This window comes from Alligator sinensis, unplaced genomic scaffold (genome assembly GCF_000455745.1).
Source record: "Alligator sinensis unplaced genomic scaffold, ASM45574v1 scaffold216_1, whole genome shotgun sequence".
NCBI lineage: Eukaryota > Metazoa > Chordata > Crocodylia > Alligatoridae > Alligator > Alligator sinensis.
Window position 1 is genome coordinate 508,976 of NW_005841868.1, and position 14,688 is coordinate 523,663.

At 38.8% G+C, this 14,688-nt stretch overlaps 1 protein-coding gene across 1 annotated transcript in view; it reads left to right on the forward strand.

Moving 5' to 3' along the window:
• Positions 1–615: 615 nt before the first annotated feature.
• MED13L (mediator complex subunit 13 like) overlaps positions 616–14,688 on the forward strand; it is a gene marked incomplete at its 5' end in the record, with an annotated part of 372,787 nt that continues 358,714 nt past the window's right edge. The window contains one exon of the mRNA XM_025192712.1: positions 616–859. Coding sequence (XP_025048497.1) covers positions 616–859 — 244 coding nt within the window. The remainder of the gene's footprint in view (positions 860–14,688) is intronic.

A 14,688-nucleotide genomic window follows, 5' to 3' on the forward strand; every position in this document is an offset into this window, starting at 1 on the left:
TCCCCCACTACTTGGGTCTACTGCTCACATTGTGGGCGAAGCATAGGACAAATAGAGCAGGACAGATCTCTCTCCAGTGAAGCCATTCTAGGAATTGGTCTGCTCCTTAGTTGCCTCCTTTTTGTGCTTTGCATGTGCCAAATACCAAGGTACTATAGACAGTTAGGATTGATTTGTGTAGTTCAGGGTGGAGTGTGATCCTCAGGGTTGCCTTGTATTACATGTTTGCGGAATATTCACCCTTAAAATCATTGGGACGGGTTGTCGTCTTGTACGGCACTTCATACAATAGGGAACAGTCCTTTTGGGACCTCTAGATGGTGTTATAATAGATAATTAAGAATAAATATTTTGATAAGTGCAGTGAACCAACTCAACGTTTATAACAAGCTGGTTGTTTTGTAACAATTAAGTCTAAGGGTAAAACTCTTTCCTTCGCATTTTTTCCAAAATGTCTGGTGGGTTTTTTTCTTGTTCTTTTAGAACCAAGGGAGAGAGTGGTATAGAAGTGTTCAGCCACAGTGACTGAGTACTCAACTAGGAAATAATACAAAACAATGCTTATTTACTGGTTTTAAAATAAAATGACCTAATGATTTTAACTTTCTTTTACCTTTTCAGGCTGAACTCACGGGCATCAAATGGCGTAGATACAATTTTGAAGGTCATGGGGACTGTGGTCCTATTATCTCAGCCCCAGCCCAGGATGATCCAATTCTGCTCAGCTTCATCCGCTGCTTGCAGGCCAATTTGCTGTGCGTGTGGCGTCGTGATGTCAAACCGGATTGTAAAGAACTGTGGATTTTCTGGTGGGGAGATGAACCAAACCTAGTAGATGTGATACATCGTGAACTGCACAGTAAGTTCTTTTTTTTGTAAAATTGACTCTACTGTGAAAGGTTGCAACTTCTTCATTTAATGTTGTAACAGTTGATATGCATTTAAGCTCTGAAAAGGTGTGTGTGAAATCTTTTGCATGGGTTACAAAAAACCCTGCAAAACAGAATTAAAATGGTCTTAGGTTGCTTGTGGTTTACATTGTTGATTTTAAATTTTGGTGGAAACCTGGAATTTCTTGTATAATTAGAATATGTACTAATGTACATAATTGAAAAATCCAGTAATTGGAAGCTATCTGAACGGGGTGGGGAGGAGGGGAGTCAGTTACCATAGACAGTCAACTAGTGCCCACAGTGCCACACTTAAAACTGTGGGGTTCTGTGGTATAAGAGAATTGGCCATGCAGATCTTGTTACAGGATAAGAGCCTAAATGGAGACAAGCTGTAACAAGTGAGTTTGATTTAAAAAGAGAGAGAGGAAAGGGAGAGGTAGGACAATGGTAACAAGGATAAAATCACAGTTATATAAGCTGTTATGCAACTTAATGATTGTTGGGTGGTTCTGAGTTATGCCTCAAAAAAATTGAAATAAGATCAGATTTCCCTTCTTGAAGAACATACCCAAATTGGAACCTAGTATAATGTTTAATTCCCACATCTAGGTTGCAGAACTAGCAGATAGGAATAACATGTCCTTTCAATTGCAAACTGGATGTACTTCTGCAGCCTGAGTGAAGGAGTGGCTTCTTATTTCAGTACTTCATGTTAAAAGAGACTGTTTACAAGGCTTGGAAGTTCATTTGAATCCATGCTTTTTTGAGTTATGGCACCATAAGGTGTGTTTTCAAAAGTTTTGTGTCTGTTTTGACTTTTCCCATATTTTTGGTTTGTTGCATTTATATGTGTCGTCAAAGAATGGAAATCTAATGTCTTTGGTAATATAGTTGATTCCTATGTGTTCTATAATTTCAGTGGAAGTTTATGAGATTCAAATTTCTAGCTTAGCTACAAAAAGGCACTTTTTCATGTTTTTGCACACCTGTATACTTCATTTTAATTTCTCCTTACTGTTGTCCACTGATTCAAACCTTTCTGTATTGTGGCTTTCTCCTGTTTTAGCCATTATGTTATAGATCCCTTTTTCACTTAGAAATGGACTGTTACTCTGTACAGCCCTAATTTCCCTTAATAAATACTGTCAGTTACACCACTTATAAACTGTTTTGTTGATGTTCTCAGGCTGCTCAGCTACCTAACACCATAAGCCTTGCTTGCAGGATTTCCAGATCACTGTGGAATCAAAAACATACAGTAAGAAACCAAAACCAAGGTCAGCTCATTGACTTGGATCATAAGCTTCTTTATTTGTAGTCTTTACTACCAGAGCAACTACAGGGTAATAAATCTTGCACACTAGTTCAGATAAATACCACTGTATTCAGTTTTCTTTCCTCCATATAATTTTTGGATGTTTCTCATTGTATATTGATGTGCTATTCTCACTTTATCCTGCTTAAACACACCATGATTGTCATCCTCCAGTTCGTACAAAATTTATGTTTTTGAGTACCAGATTGTTTACTTGGCAATGTAACCTGTGAAATCTCAGAACTGAGATGGTTTCTGTGCATCTCTAGGTCTGTTTTATGCAGGTAGCAATGCATTCATGTATAATTAAAGAGATGGCTCAGAAGTACTGCATCAAGCTATTCCACTGATGTTAATTTTTTATGAGGCACCTGTTCTAAGTGAAGGCACTTGTGACATTCCTACTTATTCAGCTAAGCTTCTATAATGTATGCCTTTCCCCTTATGAAATGTAGTTAATTTAATATTTCAAATGCAGTGTGGAACTTAAGTGTTTAAGTGATCTTTTTATTAGAAAGAAATTGTAGCTTAGTTCCAGTTTTTTTTCTAAAATGATGTAGCTTATTTACACACAATTCAGGTATCAGCATTATATTACTTACTGCTTCTAGAGAGGATAATAAATTGAGACACGTAATTTTTCAGTGAGCTTAATTAGTTTGCTATAGCTTTAAATTGTTTATATCAAATTGAAAAGAGCATAATGTTGTTGTGATTTAAATTTTGCACTGGATCAAGACAATTCTGTGATATCTGGCATTGTTATGAAGTACCTGAGCAGGAAAATTCAAAAGAATAAGTGCAATATTTATTCACACAGTTCAGAATAAGACATGCATCTTGTTTTGGGAATGTGGAATAAAGGAAAAAAAGATTTTTTCAGTCTTAGCTGCCTTGGTGTCAGATCACCTTGGGCTGAACACTTCAGCCACATGGAGCAGGAGCAGAGTCCTGTCATCATCCCTCAATTGCCTCTGTTCTGTTGGGAGCCCAATTGGCAGTTGCTGTGAGCAGTTAAACCCTCTGTTGTCTCTGCAGCAGGGCAGGGGCAGTAATGCTGGCCACTGGACTCTGCTCTGCTCCTGCAGCTGGAGGGTTCAGCCCAGTGAGAGTCAGTGCCAAGCACAGCCCCCTGCTGACATACTAGTGTGAAAACCAGTCCCTCCTCTTAAGACACGCAGCCTGATTCTTAATGGTGAAGTTTTGGAGAAAAAGGTGCATGTGGTATGCCAATAAATATGGTGTATTCTAGCTGTAAATTTTGTACAGCAGTGGTTACCAACCAGTGGATCTTGGAGCCTCTTGCGGTAGAACTTGGAGCCTCTTAGAGTCTATCCGAGGCTGGGGTGGAGGGCTGAGTGCCCATGTGCATGGCTGCGCATGCCACAGCCCAGCAGGTCAGTTCATGGAGAGGGAAGGGGCAGGGACTAGATCAAGGCCCCCATGGTGAGGGACAGTGCCGTAGAGGCAGGAGCAGGGGTAAGTTGAGTGGGGCCCTGGCCGGGTGGGACTTACCTGCTGGGGATGCGTGCCCCCAAATAATTTTTTCTCTCTGCTTAAATTTGACATCCCCCCCCCCCTTCTTGTCCCACAGACTTACCTGCTGGGTGGGGGGAGGAAGGGTGGGGGCACTGCACGGTAGATTTGGGGTTGCTTTTAAATGCCAAAGGTGATCTCCTTAAACAGGTTGGAGACCACTGCTGTACAGTGACACTTTTTCTTTTGAGTGTCCACAGCAGTAACATTATGCTGACTTAAATTGTCTGAGCAGTGTCAGGTTCATTTTACTGCTGCCAGTGCTACTGGAAAAGTGCTACTGTGCTGAAACACAAGCACAGTCACGTTGAGCAATCATTCAATATACTGCTAAGGGCTTCTCACAAAGAAAAAGGAAGCCTCTGAAACAGCATGTGAACAGGCAAAGTCGTTGGAGTGGAGAAGGGAAGGGAAATGCAAAAAAAACCCCAGGGTGAGGCAGATACAAGATGCATGGAGACAGAAGTTGGGAGAAAGGAGACCCAGAGATGAGGGAAAGAAGTAAGTACTAACCATTAGTTAACTGAGAAGCAGCAAGAATCTGAGAAGTAACAACCATTACACACCCCAACATTTTTAGGATCTTTTTCTTTCTAAGTGGCATGGAATTAAGGATTTAATGTCCTTTTAATAAAACACAAATGAGTTAGCTATTAATTATATTTAATTATATTTATACTGTTCTGACTTCACAGTATATTGCTATTGCAGTAGACCTATTAACTATACAGATCCAAAAGTGACTGCTCAGTTTATCTAGGAACAAATAATTATGTCCATTATAGAAAGGGAGCCTGGAATGGAGTGCTGCAGCTGTTTAAAGGCACACAATAGAACTATAAAATTGTTTAAGACAAAAGCAAAGACTCTAATTGAAACTACAGAATGTAGATAAAATATAATCCCTTGGATTTAATTGAAACAAGAAGCATCTTATACTCCTGAGAGAAATTCCTTGAGGCCTTTTAATTACTAAGGGGTCCATTTTATACATTTCATCTGAAAGGCAGTAACACTGAAAGTATAAAGAAATTAAGTGCAAAGCTGACCATTGGTTCAGTCTAGGGTCTGATAAAAGAGTTTTTATTGGCAGGGCAGGATATTTTATCAAATGTAAATACCTAGGGTTTAAAAAAAAATCATATATTTTGTCTAATGTAAATACCTAGGGTTTAAAAAAAAATCATGTATGACTTCATTTTGAGAGAGGGTAGAATACTTGCATATCAAGTTTATCTAAATATTTAAAACTGCATCTTAAGGTAATCGGGTTGAGGTTATGCACTGAAACTAATTTTGTTGATATGTGCTACATACATTGCATAAAGGTTACAATGTGTGGAATTATAAAAGTTTTCTTTTAAATCCCAATACTGCAATAGGCACCATTTCTGTTAAACAAAATTTTTGAAAATTAAAGTCCTGTTTTGCAAATACTTAAGTTAATGATTTATGAGTAGTCACTGAATCCAATGGGATTTGCACATGTTTTAATATCAGGGTCTAAAGTTTCTTTTTTATTAAATTCTTGGGGCCCAGTAGACTAATAGAATTATTGTGAACCTGTTTGTATACTTGGAACAATTTTTTAATATATTAAAAAGTTTTAAAATCTGGTCCTTAAGTTTATGTAGGCAGCTATGCACATTTTCGTGAGCACCTAATGAATTCAGGATCACAAGCCCTATACTCTTGAAACTGCTAACCCTAATAGAAGAATATAGCTTGGATGAAGCATTTCAGCTTTCATGGTTCGTGGCAGTTCAGTGTGTAAATGTATTGTCAGCTCTTTTGCTTTTCAGCCTTAACTTTTTGTGCTCCCTGTACAATAAAGATGTTCACAATGTCCCAGACTTCTTTTCCAGCATATGATGGGCAGTTTAAATGTGAAGTTTATGAGATAAAGAAGTTTTCATACTGAAGTATTGTCTGAAGCTAGGAAATTGGCTATTTTAAATACATACAAAATTAGACCATAAAATGGGAAAGAATAATGGCCTAGTGGCATGAAAATAAAAAAGTTAATAGGATAAGAGTTAGCTAATTTTTTTCACATTATCTTGTATCTTTAAAAGGAAGATGGGCCAGTGTTTAAGAGTACTTTATCATTCCATTTTGTATATCAGAATTGTTGCCACTTTCAAATTCACTGTTAATTTTTCCTTTAAAAAAAAAAAAAAAAAAAAGTGTGCTGAAGTAAGACCTTAATAATTGCTTTTCAGCAACTGGCAGATATCTCAGGAGCATAATGAACTACTACTGCCTGGAAAACTTGGCAAGTGCACTGCAGTCCTTGAGAAACTTACGAAGCATGTCGAAGACCATATTCAGCTTATTTATTTGCCATCTGTAGCACAGTTCATAAGTGCATGCTACCTCCTGCCTATTTTAGGAAATGGGGTGGAGTTCACAATGAGCATTTTCAGAGTTTCGCTTTAATGCAAACTATTAAGATGCAGTGATTTGTGAAAGTGTTAGTCTTCTAAGGACAAATGCTACATATTCATGTTATTGCCTGAACATCTTGGCAAGTATGTTACAGCTGCCACATTTCACACAAAAATAATGTCTTGGAATTGACTCCCTGCAGAGGAAGTGGAATGGAGAGGAGACTTTATTTTACTGCTGTCACCCAATATTGGGTTTTGTTTTGTTCCGCTTTGCTTTGTTCAGATACAGATTTGCAGTAGTACTCTAGGATGCAATTTGTGCCCAAATATCATTTTATATTGCTGTACTGTTACTCTGCACCAGGGGTCAGCAGCATTTAAAAGCAGTGGGCTGCTGCTTGTGACCAGCCTGCAGCTGTAGGCCACCATTCTCCTCCATAGTGCCATAGTTCTCTCTGCTCTGACTTAAAGGCTGCGCTCATGCCTTCCTACTATTGCTTCCACTTACCATTGCTACCAGGTGCTGCTGATTTCTGTTACCGACAGTGGTGGGTACGTCCAATTTTGGTGGTGAGGGTAAGCATAGGCTACAGTATAAGCATGAGAGAATAGACCTTGGAAGAGCAGGGATGACGGGGGAAACATTTGCTGGATGCTGTGCAACGGTTCAGTGGCGCACAGAAGAGAAACACAAGGTAAAGAAAGTGTTCCCTGCCTCTGCCACTTCATGCTGCTATGGGCTGAATCTGATCTGTCTCATGGGCTGTAGGGTGGTGACCCCTGCTCTACACCAGTGTTTCCCAACCTTTTTCGCCCCATGGCACACTTACCTAAATAAAAAAGCACTAAGGCACACTGGACGCGGAGCAGGGGGGTGCGGCCAGCTGGACACTGACCGGGGCTGGGGGGGGCAGTGGCGCATGGCCAGCTGGACGGCATTTTGGGCTGAAGCCACGTTTCCTGTCTGTCTGTGTTTGCAGCAGCAGCAGGCAGGGGGCATGGCTGCAGCCAGGCAGGGGGCGTAGCTCCAGCCCAAAATGCTGCGGCATACCTGGATGTACCTGATGGCACACCATTGTGCTGCGGCTCACTGGCTAGAAACGCTGCTCTACGCCATGTATCTTTTGCATGCCGTGCATTCTACTAATGGACAGCTCCTATCTATGACCTATTTATACCACTTGTTATCTTTCAATATGAGGGGGGGGAAAAATCAAGCGATGTATTCTTTTTCGTTATACAGTTACCAGTTATCACAGATCTATCAACTGTTGATTCGGTTAAAGATAAAAGCTGATTTTTTTTTTTTTTTAGGTCTTGGCTAGCATGATGGCTGAAAGGGACCTCGGGGTTATGGTTGACCCCAGGATGAACGTGAGCTGCCAGTCCAACACTGTAGTCAACAGAGTTAGTAGTATATTAGGAGGTATTAGCTGATGCATTGTGAGCAGGGCTAAGGAAGTGATACTTCCTCTCTACTTGGTTCTGGTGAGACCCCAGCTGGAGTACTGTGTCCATTTCTGGGCGTTGCGCTTCAAAAAAGGCGTGAAGACTCTTGAAAGGGTCCAAAGAAGGGCCACGAGAATGATTTAGGACCTGGAGGGCAAACCTTATGAGGAAAGACTAAGGCATCTGGGACTGGTCAGCTTGGGGGAGAGGGACTTGGTTGCCTTCTATAAGTATGTAAGGTTGAATATCAGGAGCTGGGAAAGAGAATGTTCACTAGGGCTCCCCAGGGAGGACAAGGAGCAATGGTTATAAACTGTTAGAGGATGGTTTCTGGTTGGATGCAAGGAAGAACTTGTTTATGGTAAGGGTGACTATGATCTGGAATAGACTGCCCAAGGAGGTGGTGCAGTCCCCAACTTTGGAAATCTTTAGGAGGAGACTAGACAGACACCTGCTTGGGATCATTGATCTTGGCATTATTTCTGCCTAGAGCAGAGGGGTTGGACTTGATGATCATTCGAGGTCCCTTCTAACCCTTAATTTCTACGATTCTGTGAATTTACCATGCATGACGGGATGAGAGAGGGGAAGTGGTACTTTCCAGTATAAAAAGATACCCACTGAAATAAACACTCTGTTCCAGAGCAAATTTGAACCTCACAAAAAAGAGCAAGGACACTCTTCTGATTAAAATTTACATCTTTCCAACATTACCTATCAAACATGATACACAAAGCCAGGTCAAAAAGGAACTTGCTAGTTGCTAGTATGGTTCTGTTCTAGGACCACAGTAAAAATAGCAATTCCACTATTAGCATTTATTAGATGTGCATCTATATATTCAAAATTACATCTGGATACTAAAGGACATAAAAGACCATTTTTTTGCAAAACGTTTTAGCTCTCTTAGTAAATCTCAGTGAGCTGGATTTTCTTTTCTTGAGCACCATTAAAACTTATTAGCAAGTTTTTAATTACAGGGTCATTTGGTTAAACCAGTCTAACAATAGTGGGTCTGCTATTATTCAGAAGCAGCATATAATTCAAACCTGGCCTGAGCAGCATAGTTAGGCACTCTGGTACCTAAAATTGACAGTTGACACCAGTGCTCGCTCATGTTGGAGCTGCACCGTTCGTACAACTGTGGGAAATCTTTATTATACAAGTGTAGACAAGGCCTTTCACAGAAGGGATGTGCTGCCAAGCAGGGAACTATCATCCAAGTTTAGCTACAGTGAGAATGCATCAGTCTGGTTTCTAGTGAGTCATTCCTTTCAAGGAGGATATGACTAGTTCTGCAAGTGTATCTAGTGTGTGGTTTTTCTGTGGATTAAAATCCACTCCACCCACCAACTCTCTCACCAAGAGAAACAATAGCAAAGGCATAAAATACAATCTAGCCCATGTCTATAAAGGAAAATCTGTAGATATCATAAGAAAAGTTCTTGTATTTCATTTTGTTATTCCAGAGAATCTATCTTCACTAAAAATACAGTTGTGTCAGAAAAGTCAATTATAACACAATTACTCCTAAACAAGATTAAACCATGGCTCCATCTTTCAAAATACATGAGATAATAACTGTACACACAAACTGTGCAAAATAAAGATGTTGATAGCCATAGGTGAGCTCTCTACCCCTAAACATATATTTAACTAGAATAAATTATTTTGGTTCTTATAGCAGTGTCCTTTGAAATGTTAATAATCTTGAGCAAATTGACATCAATCATAACTTCAGTTTGGAGAGTATTTTCCAAAGTTTCAACTCCCTAAGTGAATTTGAAAAGTGCAGTAATAAGTTGAGTGGAACTTTACAATATTTCAGTGACAACGAGTCCACAGAGTTGTAAAATTAAATTTGACATATCCCTATATACAAAATCACACCTTGGAAAAAGGCTACTCTTGTAGTTTGCCATTTGAGATGTCGTAAGTAGTGTATGCACCATGCATTCATTACAAATATTAGTTCATTCCACAATTAACCTTCCCACGGGAATATGGGGGGGGAGGGGGGAATCAAGAGATCTATTCTTTTTCAGTATACAGTTACCAGCTATCGCAGATCTATCAACTGTTGATTCAGTGTTATCATCACTGGATAAATGGGAAAGTGGGTGACCTGAAGGAAGAGTAAGCAGTAGAGGGCAGCAGGGGAGGTGTTCTCATTCTTGCTGAGAAGTCAGGGCAATTGACTAGTTACCTTAGGTGCTTGTACACAAATGCACAGAGCCTGGGAAAGAAGCAGGAAGAATTGGAAAGCCTTGTGCAGACAAGAACTATGATGTGATTGGAATAACAGAGACTTGGTGGGATAGCTCGCATGACTGGAGCACTGTCTACGCTGCTTGATTTATGGGGGAAGCCAACAGCATGTTGACATAATGGACTTGTTTCATGTGTGCTGAGAAGCAGAGCTACCTGACCCCATCATAGTCCTTTGGTAATGAGGCTATAAGCCTCCTTCAGTTCAGGAGCAACCTTACATGCTTCAGAGTACCTTTGCCTTGTACTGGAACTCCTCCATTTTTTTCTTTAGTGTTAGTGCATCCTTTGTAGTTGAACAGAAGAGCTCTTGCATAGGTAGTATAGTCTAGATAATATTGACTGATCTGGATTCCTTTTGTGCGTGCCCAGGAGCCCAGGTTCATATAGGAATATTCTCTGACAGAAAGGGGAGGCAGTTAAGTGGTTGCAATCACTGAGCAGGGCCAATTAGGATAACTGTGCAACTTTAGGGTGGGCTGCTGACGGGGTGGGAGGTGGGGTGGTGTGGAGGGGAGGACACGCTTTACTGGAAGAGGCAGCCTGTGTCTGTATAGATTGCACGCTTCAGTGGGGCTTTTTGGCACTTTTATTTCAAGCTGATTCAATGAGCTGTTAGATAAAAGGATCAAAAAAGCCCCACTGAAGTGTCCAGTCTACACGGTTTTTGGGCGAGCCAGGTCCAATGAATGCCATGCCTCTTCTGGTCGTGCTCTGGGCTCAGCTGGGGCGAGGGGTTGTGTTTGGAGTTTAAAGTGTCATTTTTGGGGTGGTTTGTTGGTTTGTTTGTTTGTTTTCCACATCTATAAGCAGCCTAATAACGTAAATTCTGCCTGACTTCTGTTTGGGAGTCTGCAGAGGTTGGTTAGGATTTGCCTTTTACTTTCCAGCCTGATCCTAAATACCATATTTTCTCTCATTCTACATACCACATATTTTCATACCACACACCGTGGTTTTTGGAAGGCAGTATAATTCTCCAGAGTGTGTGACAAAGTAAGTTTTCCTGGAAACATAAAATGTCTAGGATGTGTGGCATCCAAGGAGACAGTCTGGGTGAGGCGGCAGGAACTTCCGGGTGTGGCAGGACAGCAAAAAGGCTACACCCCAGATCCTTGCAAGAACAGTAGTAAAACTGTTTATTCCTTAATGTAAATATTTCTTACATAAATGATAGTGTTGTTTTACACCATAAGCCTCATCAAGGTACTGACAGACTGCATGCAGCAGCTCTCATGCCCTCAGTTGGCTCAGTGACTTGCTCTTCAGCCAAAAGCTGCAGCTTCACTAGTGGCTGCTAGAGGGTTGACACCAGACTACCCCTACTTTTTGCACCTCCAGGGAGAAGTGACAGCTGTTTTGGGAATGATGGGTCATAGTGGGTGCATCTACAGGAGGCACTACTGCTCAGTGGTTACTGTGCATTCATTTAATATCTGTATAAGCAAGTACTAAATAAATGTGCAGTAACTGGAGTTACTGTGCAGTAGCACTGGCGAATGCCTTAAGTGATGCTGCTATGCAGTAACATCTCAACACAGTTTTTGCCATGTGATGCTACTGCACAGTCAGTGTCTTGGGTAGATGCGCCCAGAGTCCACTTGCTGTATTCTACACTGCTTCTTTTCCAGCAAAGAAAAATTTACTTCCCCACTTAAGATGATACACTGATTTTTTTCTGGAGGTCTGACTGGGAGGTGAAGGTGCATGGGGGTATGCAAGTATATACAGTCATCTGACCTTCAGGGTACTCCACAAGGCACATTATTAATGTGTATCAGAACTGTGAGGGATTGAGAAGACTCTTGTGGGAGAACATGAAGATTTTCAGTGTGCATTTTAGCTCCTTGGGGTAACAGTATACCAAAAATATTGAATGCTTCAAGCTTTTTTATTTTAAAGTGTATGAAGCAATGCCTAGATGGAAAGGTTTTAATAATGTACTGTGGAGAATTTTTAGCTTTTAATTCTATGAAAATACTGAGTGTGAAAGACCATAGGGGTGGTTAGTGTCAAAAAGCTGCATCCCAATTTGCCACCAATAACTCTTGGAGTGAATCTCCTCTCTTCCAGGTTTGGTGGGCTTGTTCAGAAAACATGTTTTGCCTTTAAAAATAACATCTTTTTTAAAAATGTAGAAGTTTAATATATTTCCCATATAATGAAAATTAGTGATTATGCTACAATATTTAGAAGGAAACCAGCAGACTTATTGAAAATCAGGTTACCAAGGAGGAATAAAAGATGTTTTGCAAGTGCTGAAATGTGATGTGTGCTGAAACTGAATTTTTCGGTTTAAAAAAAAAAAAAAAATCTTATTAAGCTTTTCAGTTTAAATAGAAGCTAGGAAGACCAAAAAGTAAGGCAGTGTTTAAACTCTTATGTAAATTATTCACATGCATCTGAAAATAATAATTTAGAGGTTTTGAATTATGAGAGGACAAGTAACAAGTAGATTCAGTGGATAAAGTTACATAAATCAGTCCTGGAATGTTATTATCTATGGAAAAGTCTGTATGCTTGCAGATTACTTATTATGAGAAATTAAGTGATTTATTTTCTTAATTCTTCAGATCATTTAGTTATTTCAGTAGCTTTGACATTTTTAGATTTTATTTTTAGTTTAAAAAACAAACAAACAACAAAAAACTAATGTCATTAACTTGCAAAATTGTTCTGTGACCCTTGCAGTCTACAACTTATTAATTGGTGTCTAATGATTGCCAGTTAAGGTTTGGATTAGACAAAATAAACTTTCTAAAAAGAAGGCATATTAAATGAGGCTATTGTGTCCTTGTTTGGGATTAAGAAATTGCTTCATGGGAAAGTGCCAACTTCTTTTACACACATGAAATTGACAAGAGCTTTATTATGTCTGGGCAAGATGTCTTCATTTTGTTTTGTTTTTCCTTTAAATAAGTCTTTTTGTTTTGTTTTGTTTTCTTTCTTTCCACTTTACAACTGGTTTTAGGTTACATGCAGTCAATGTATGATTTGTTTAAATGAATCCATCTGATTTTGGAGTGAGACACCACTAGGGTTTTGTTTCTGGCTTTTACTTAGTCAGTTCAATATTTTTGTTCTTCATATTAGCAGAAAATTTAAATCCCCTCAACAGAATAAATTATGAGACCTGTTAATTAATCTAATGGAAATGTCTTCTAGTTAATGCTGTCTTAAAAATCCATTAAAATATTTTTAATCCCCCCCCCCCCCCAAGTTGTTGTAGAACTTGTCAGATGCTTTAATTTTTGTTGTTACATAAGGCATCTAAGGTGCTGTGATCTTTTAGTATTGTGCTGTTTGACTTTGTTGATTTGAAACAAGTACAATTGGTAGTACAATTAAGGGAGAAATTTCAGAAGGAAAGACATTACTCATAAGTGATATTTATAGAGACTAGAAAATTATGCTCGATACCAGATTCCCTTAACATGATCTTTCTTCGCTTCTCTTTGAATAGGCCATGTTTTAATGGTTAATTACTCAAGAATCTTTAGATATCTTAAAAAGTTTACTAGTTGCACAAAAAGTACATTACCTACTATTTTTCTGCCTGGTTTGTGGGGAGTGGAGGTAAGGAATAACTTTCCTTATGTATAATACTGTAATAGTTCCATTGGATTGTCTAAATAATACTTCAGCATAGGTATTTCAATACGATTAGAATTAATGGATAATTATATACTTTAATGGAGCCTAATTTAAAAGGATACAGTAGTATGAATTTGTTAAGCAATAAACATGAATTGTAAATTCAGGGCAAGATCATAATAGCTTGAGAATCTTTTCAATTAAAGCTAGAAAGAAATACTGCTAATACATTTGAGAGAACTATTAAGCAAAAAGTGCTTGGAATTAACTAGAATGTTGAGACCAAGCTGAAGTCCAACTTTTGAATGTAAATAAAATCGATGCGTTACCACAGGCAACTCGCTGAACCACATAATTAGTTTTTTTTCCCCATGAAAAATGAAACGTACTGAGGTTGCAGCAGAACAGAATGTAAAGGATTTATATTCTAGTTACATGAAAATTAAACAATCATTAAAAGATTGTATTTTTAAAAGTGTTGCTTGGGGGGAAAAATGAAATCTAATCAGTAAAATTTATTTTATTTTTTTGCTATGCATCAGGCAATATCTACAGTAGTTAATGCTTTTTGCTTCAGGGAATCCTTTTTTCTGTGAATTGAACTCACTTAACTGTGTAAAGTAAATCAACGTTCGCTTCTAGTGAAATCTGCATTAAGAGAATTCGTTATTGATGTCTATTTTCATGAACTGAGTCAGCCTCTGAACAAAGACACAGCTTTGCTGCTTTAAGTTAATCCTTAACAGTAGACAAACAGTTATCTTGGAATGCATATTCATTCAGATTTTCCTAATTCAACGTAAATAATAATTAATGTCCTTTTAGTGACTCATGTATGACAGGATATTATAAAAGTGAAATACAGCAAGAAGACCCATTTGAAATATTCTTATAGAATTTTTCCTTTGAATGACAATTTTTTTCCATTACATAGTTGACTTGTTTTTCTGTCCTTTTATTTTGTTTTATTAAAGCCTTGTATTTTGACATTGTTATCTTTCTCTCTAAAGCAATGAGGTTATTGCGTTTGTTAAATAGGTTCTGTTATGTTCATTCATCTCATTTTCTGAAGATCTTAATATAGTCTCTACTGTGATCACAGGTTTATATATAGGATAAGAAGAGCGTGTGACCCTTTTTGGTTTCTGTGTTGTTGGATTTGGGAAGCAGCATACTAGTGCTCCACCATGACGTTTTAGAGAAAACAGTAGGAGGATGAAACTCCTTGTCACCGCTGCTGAAC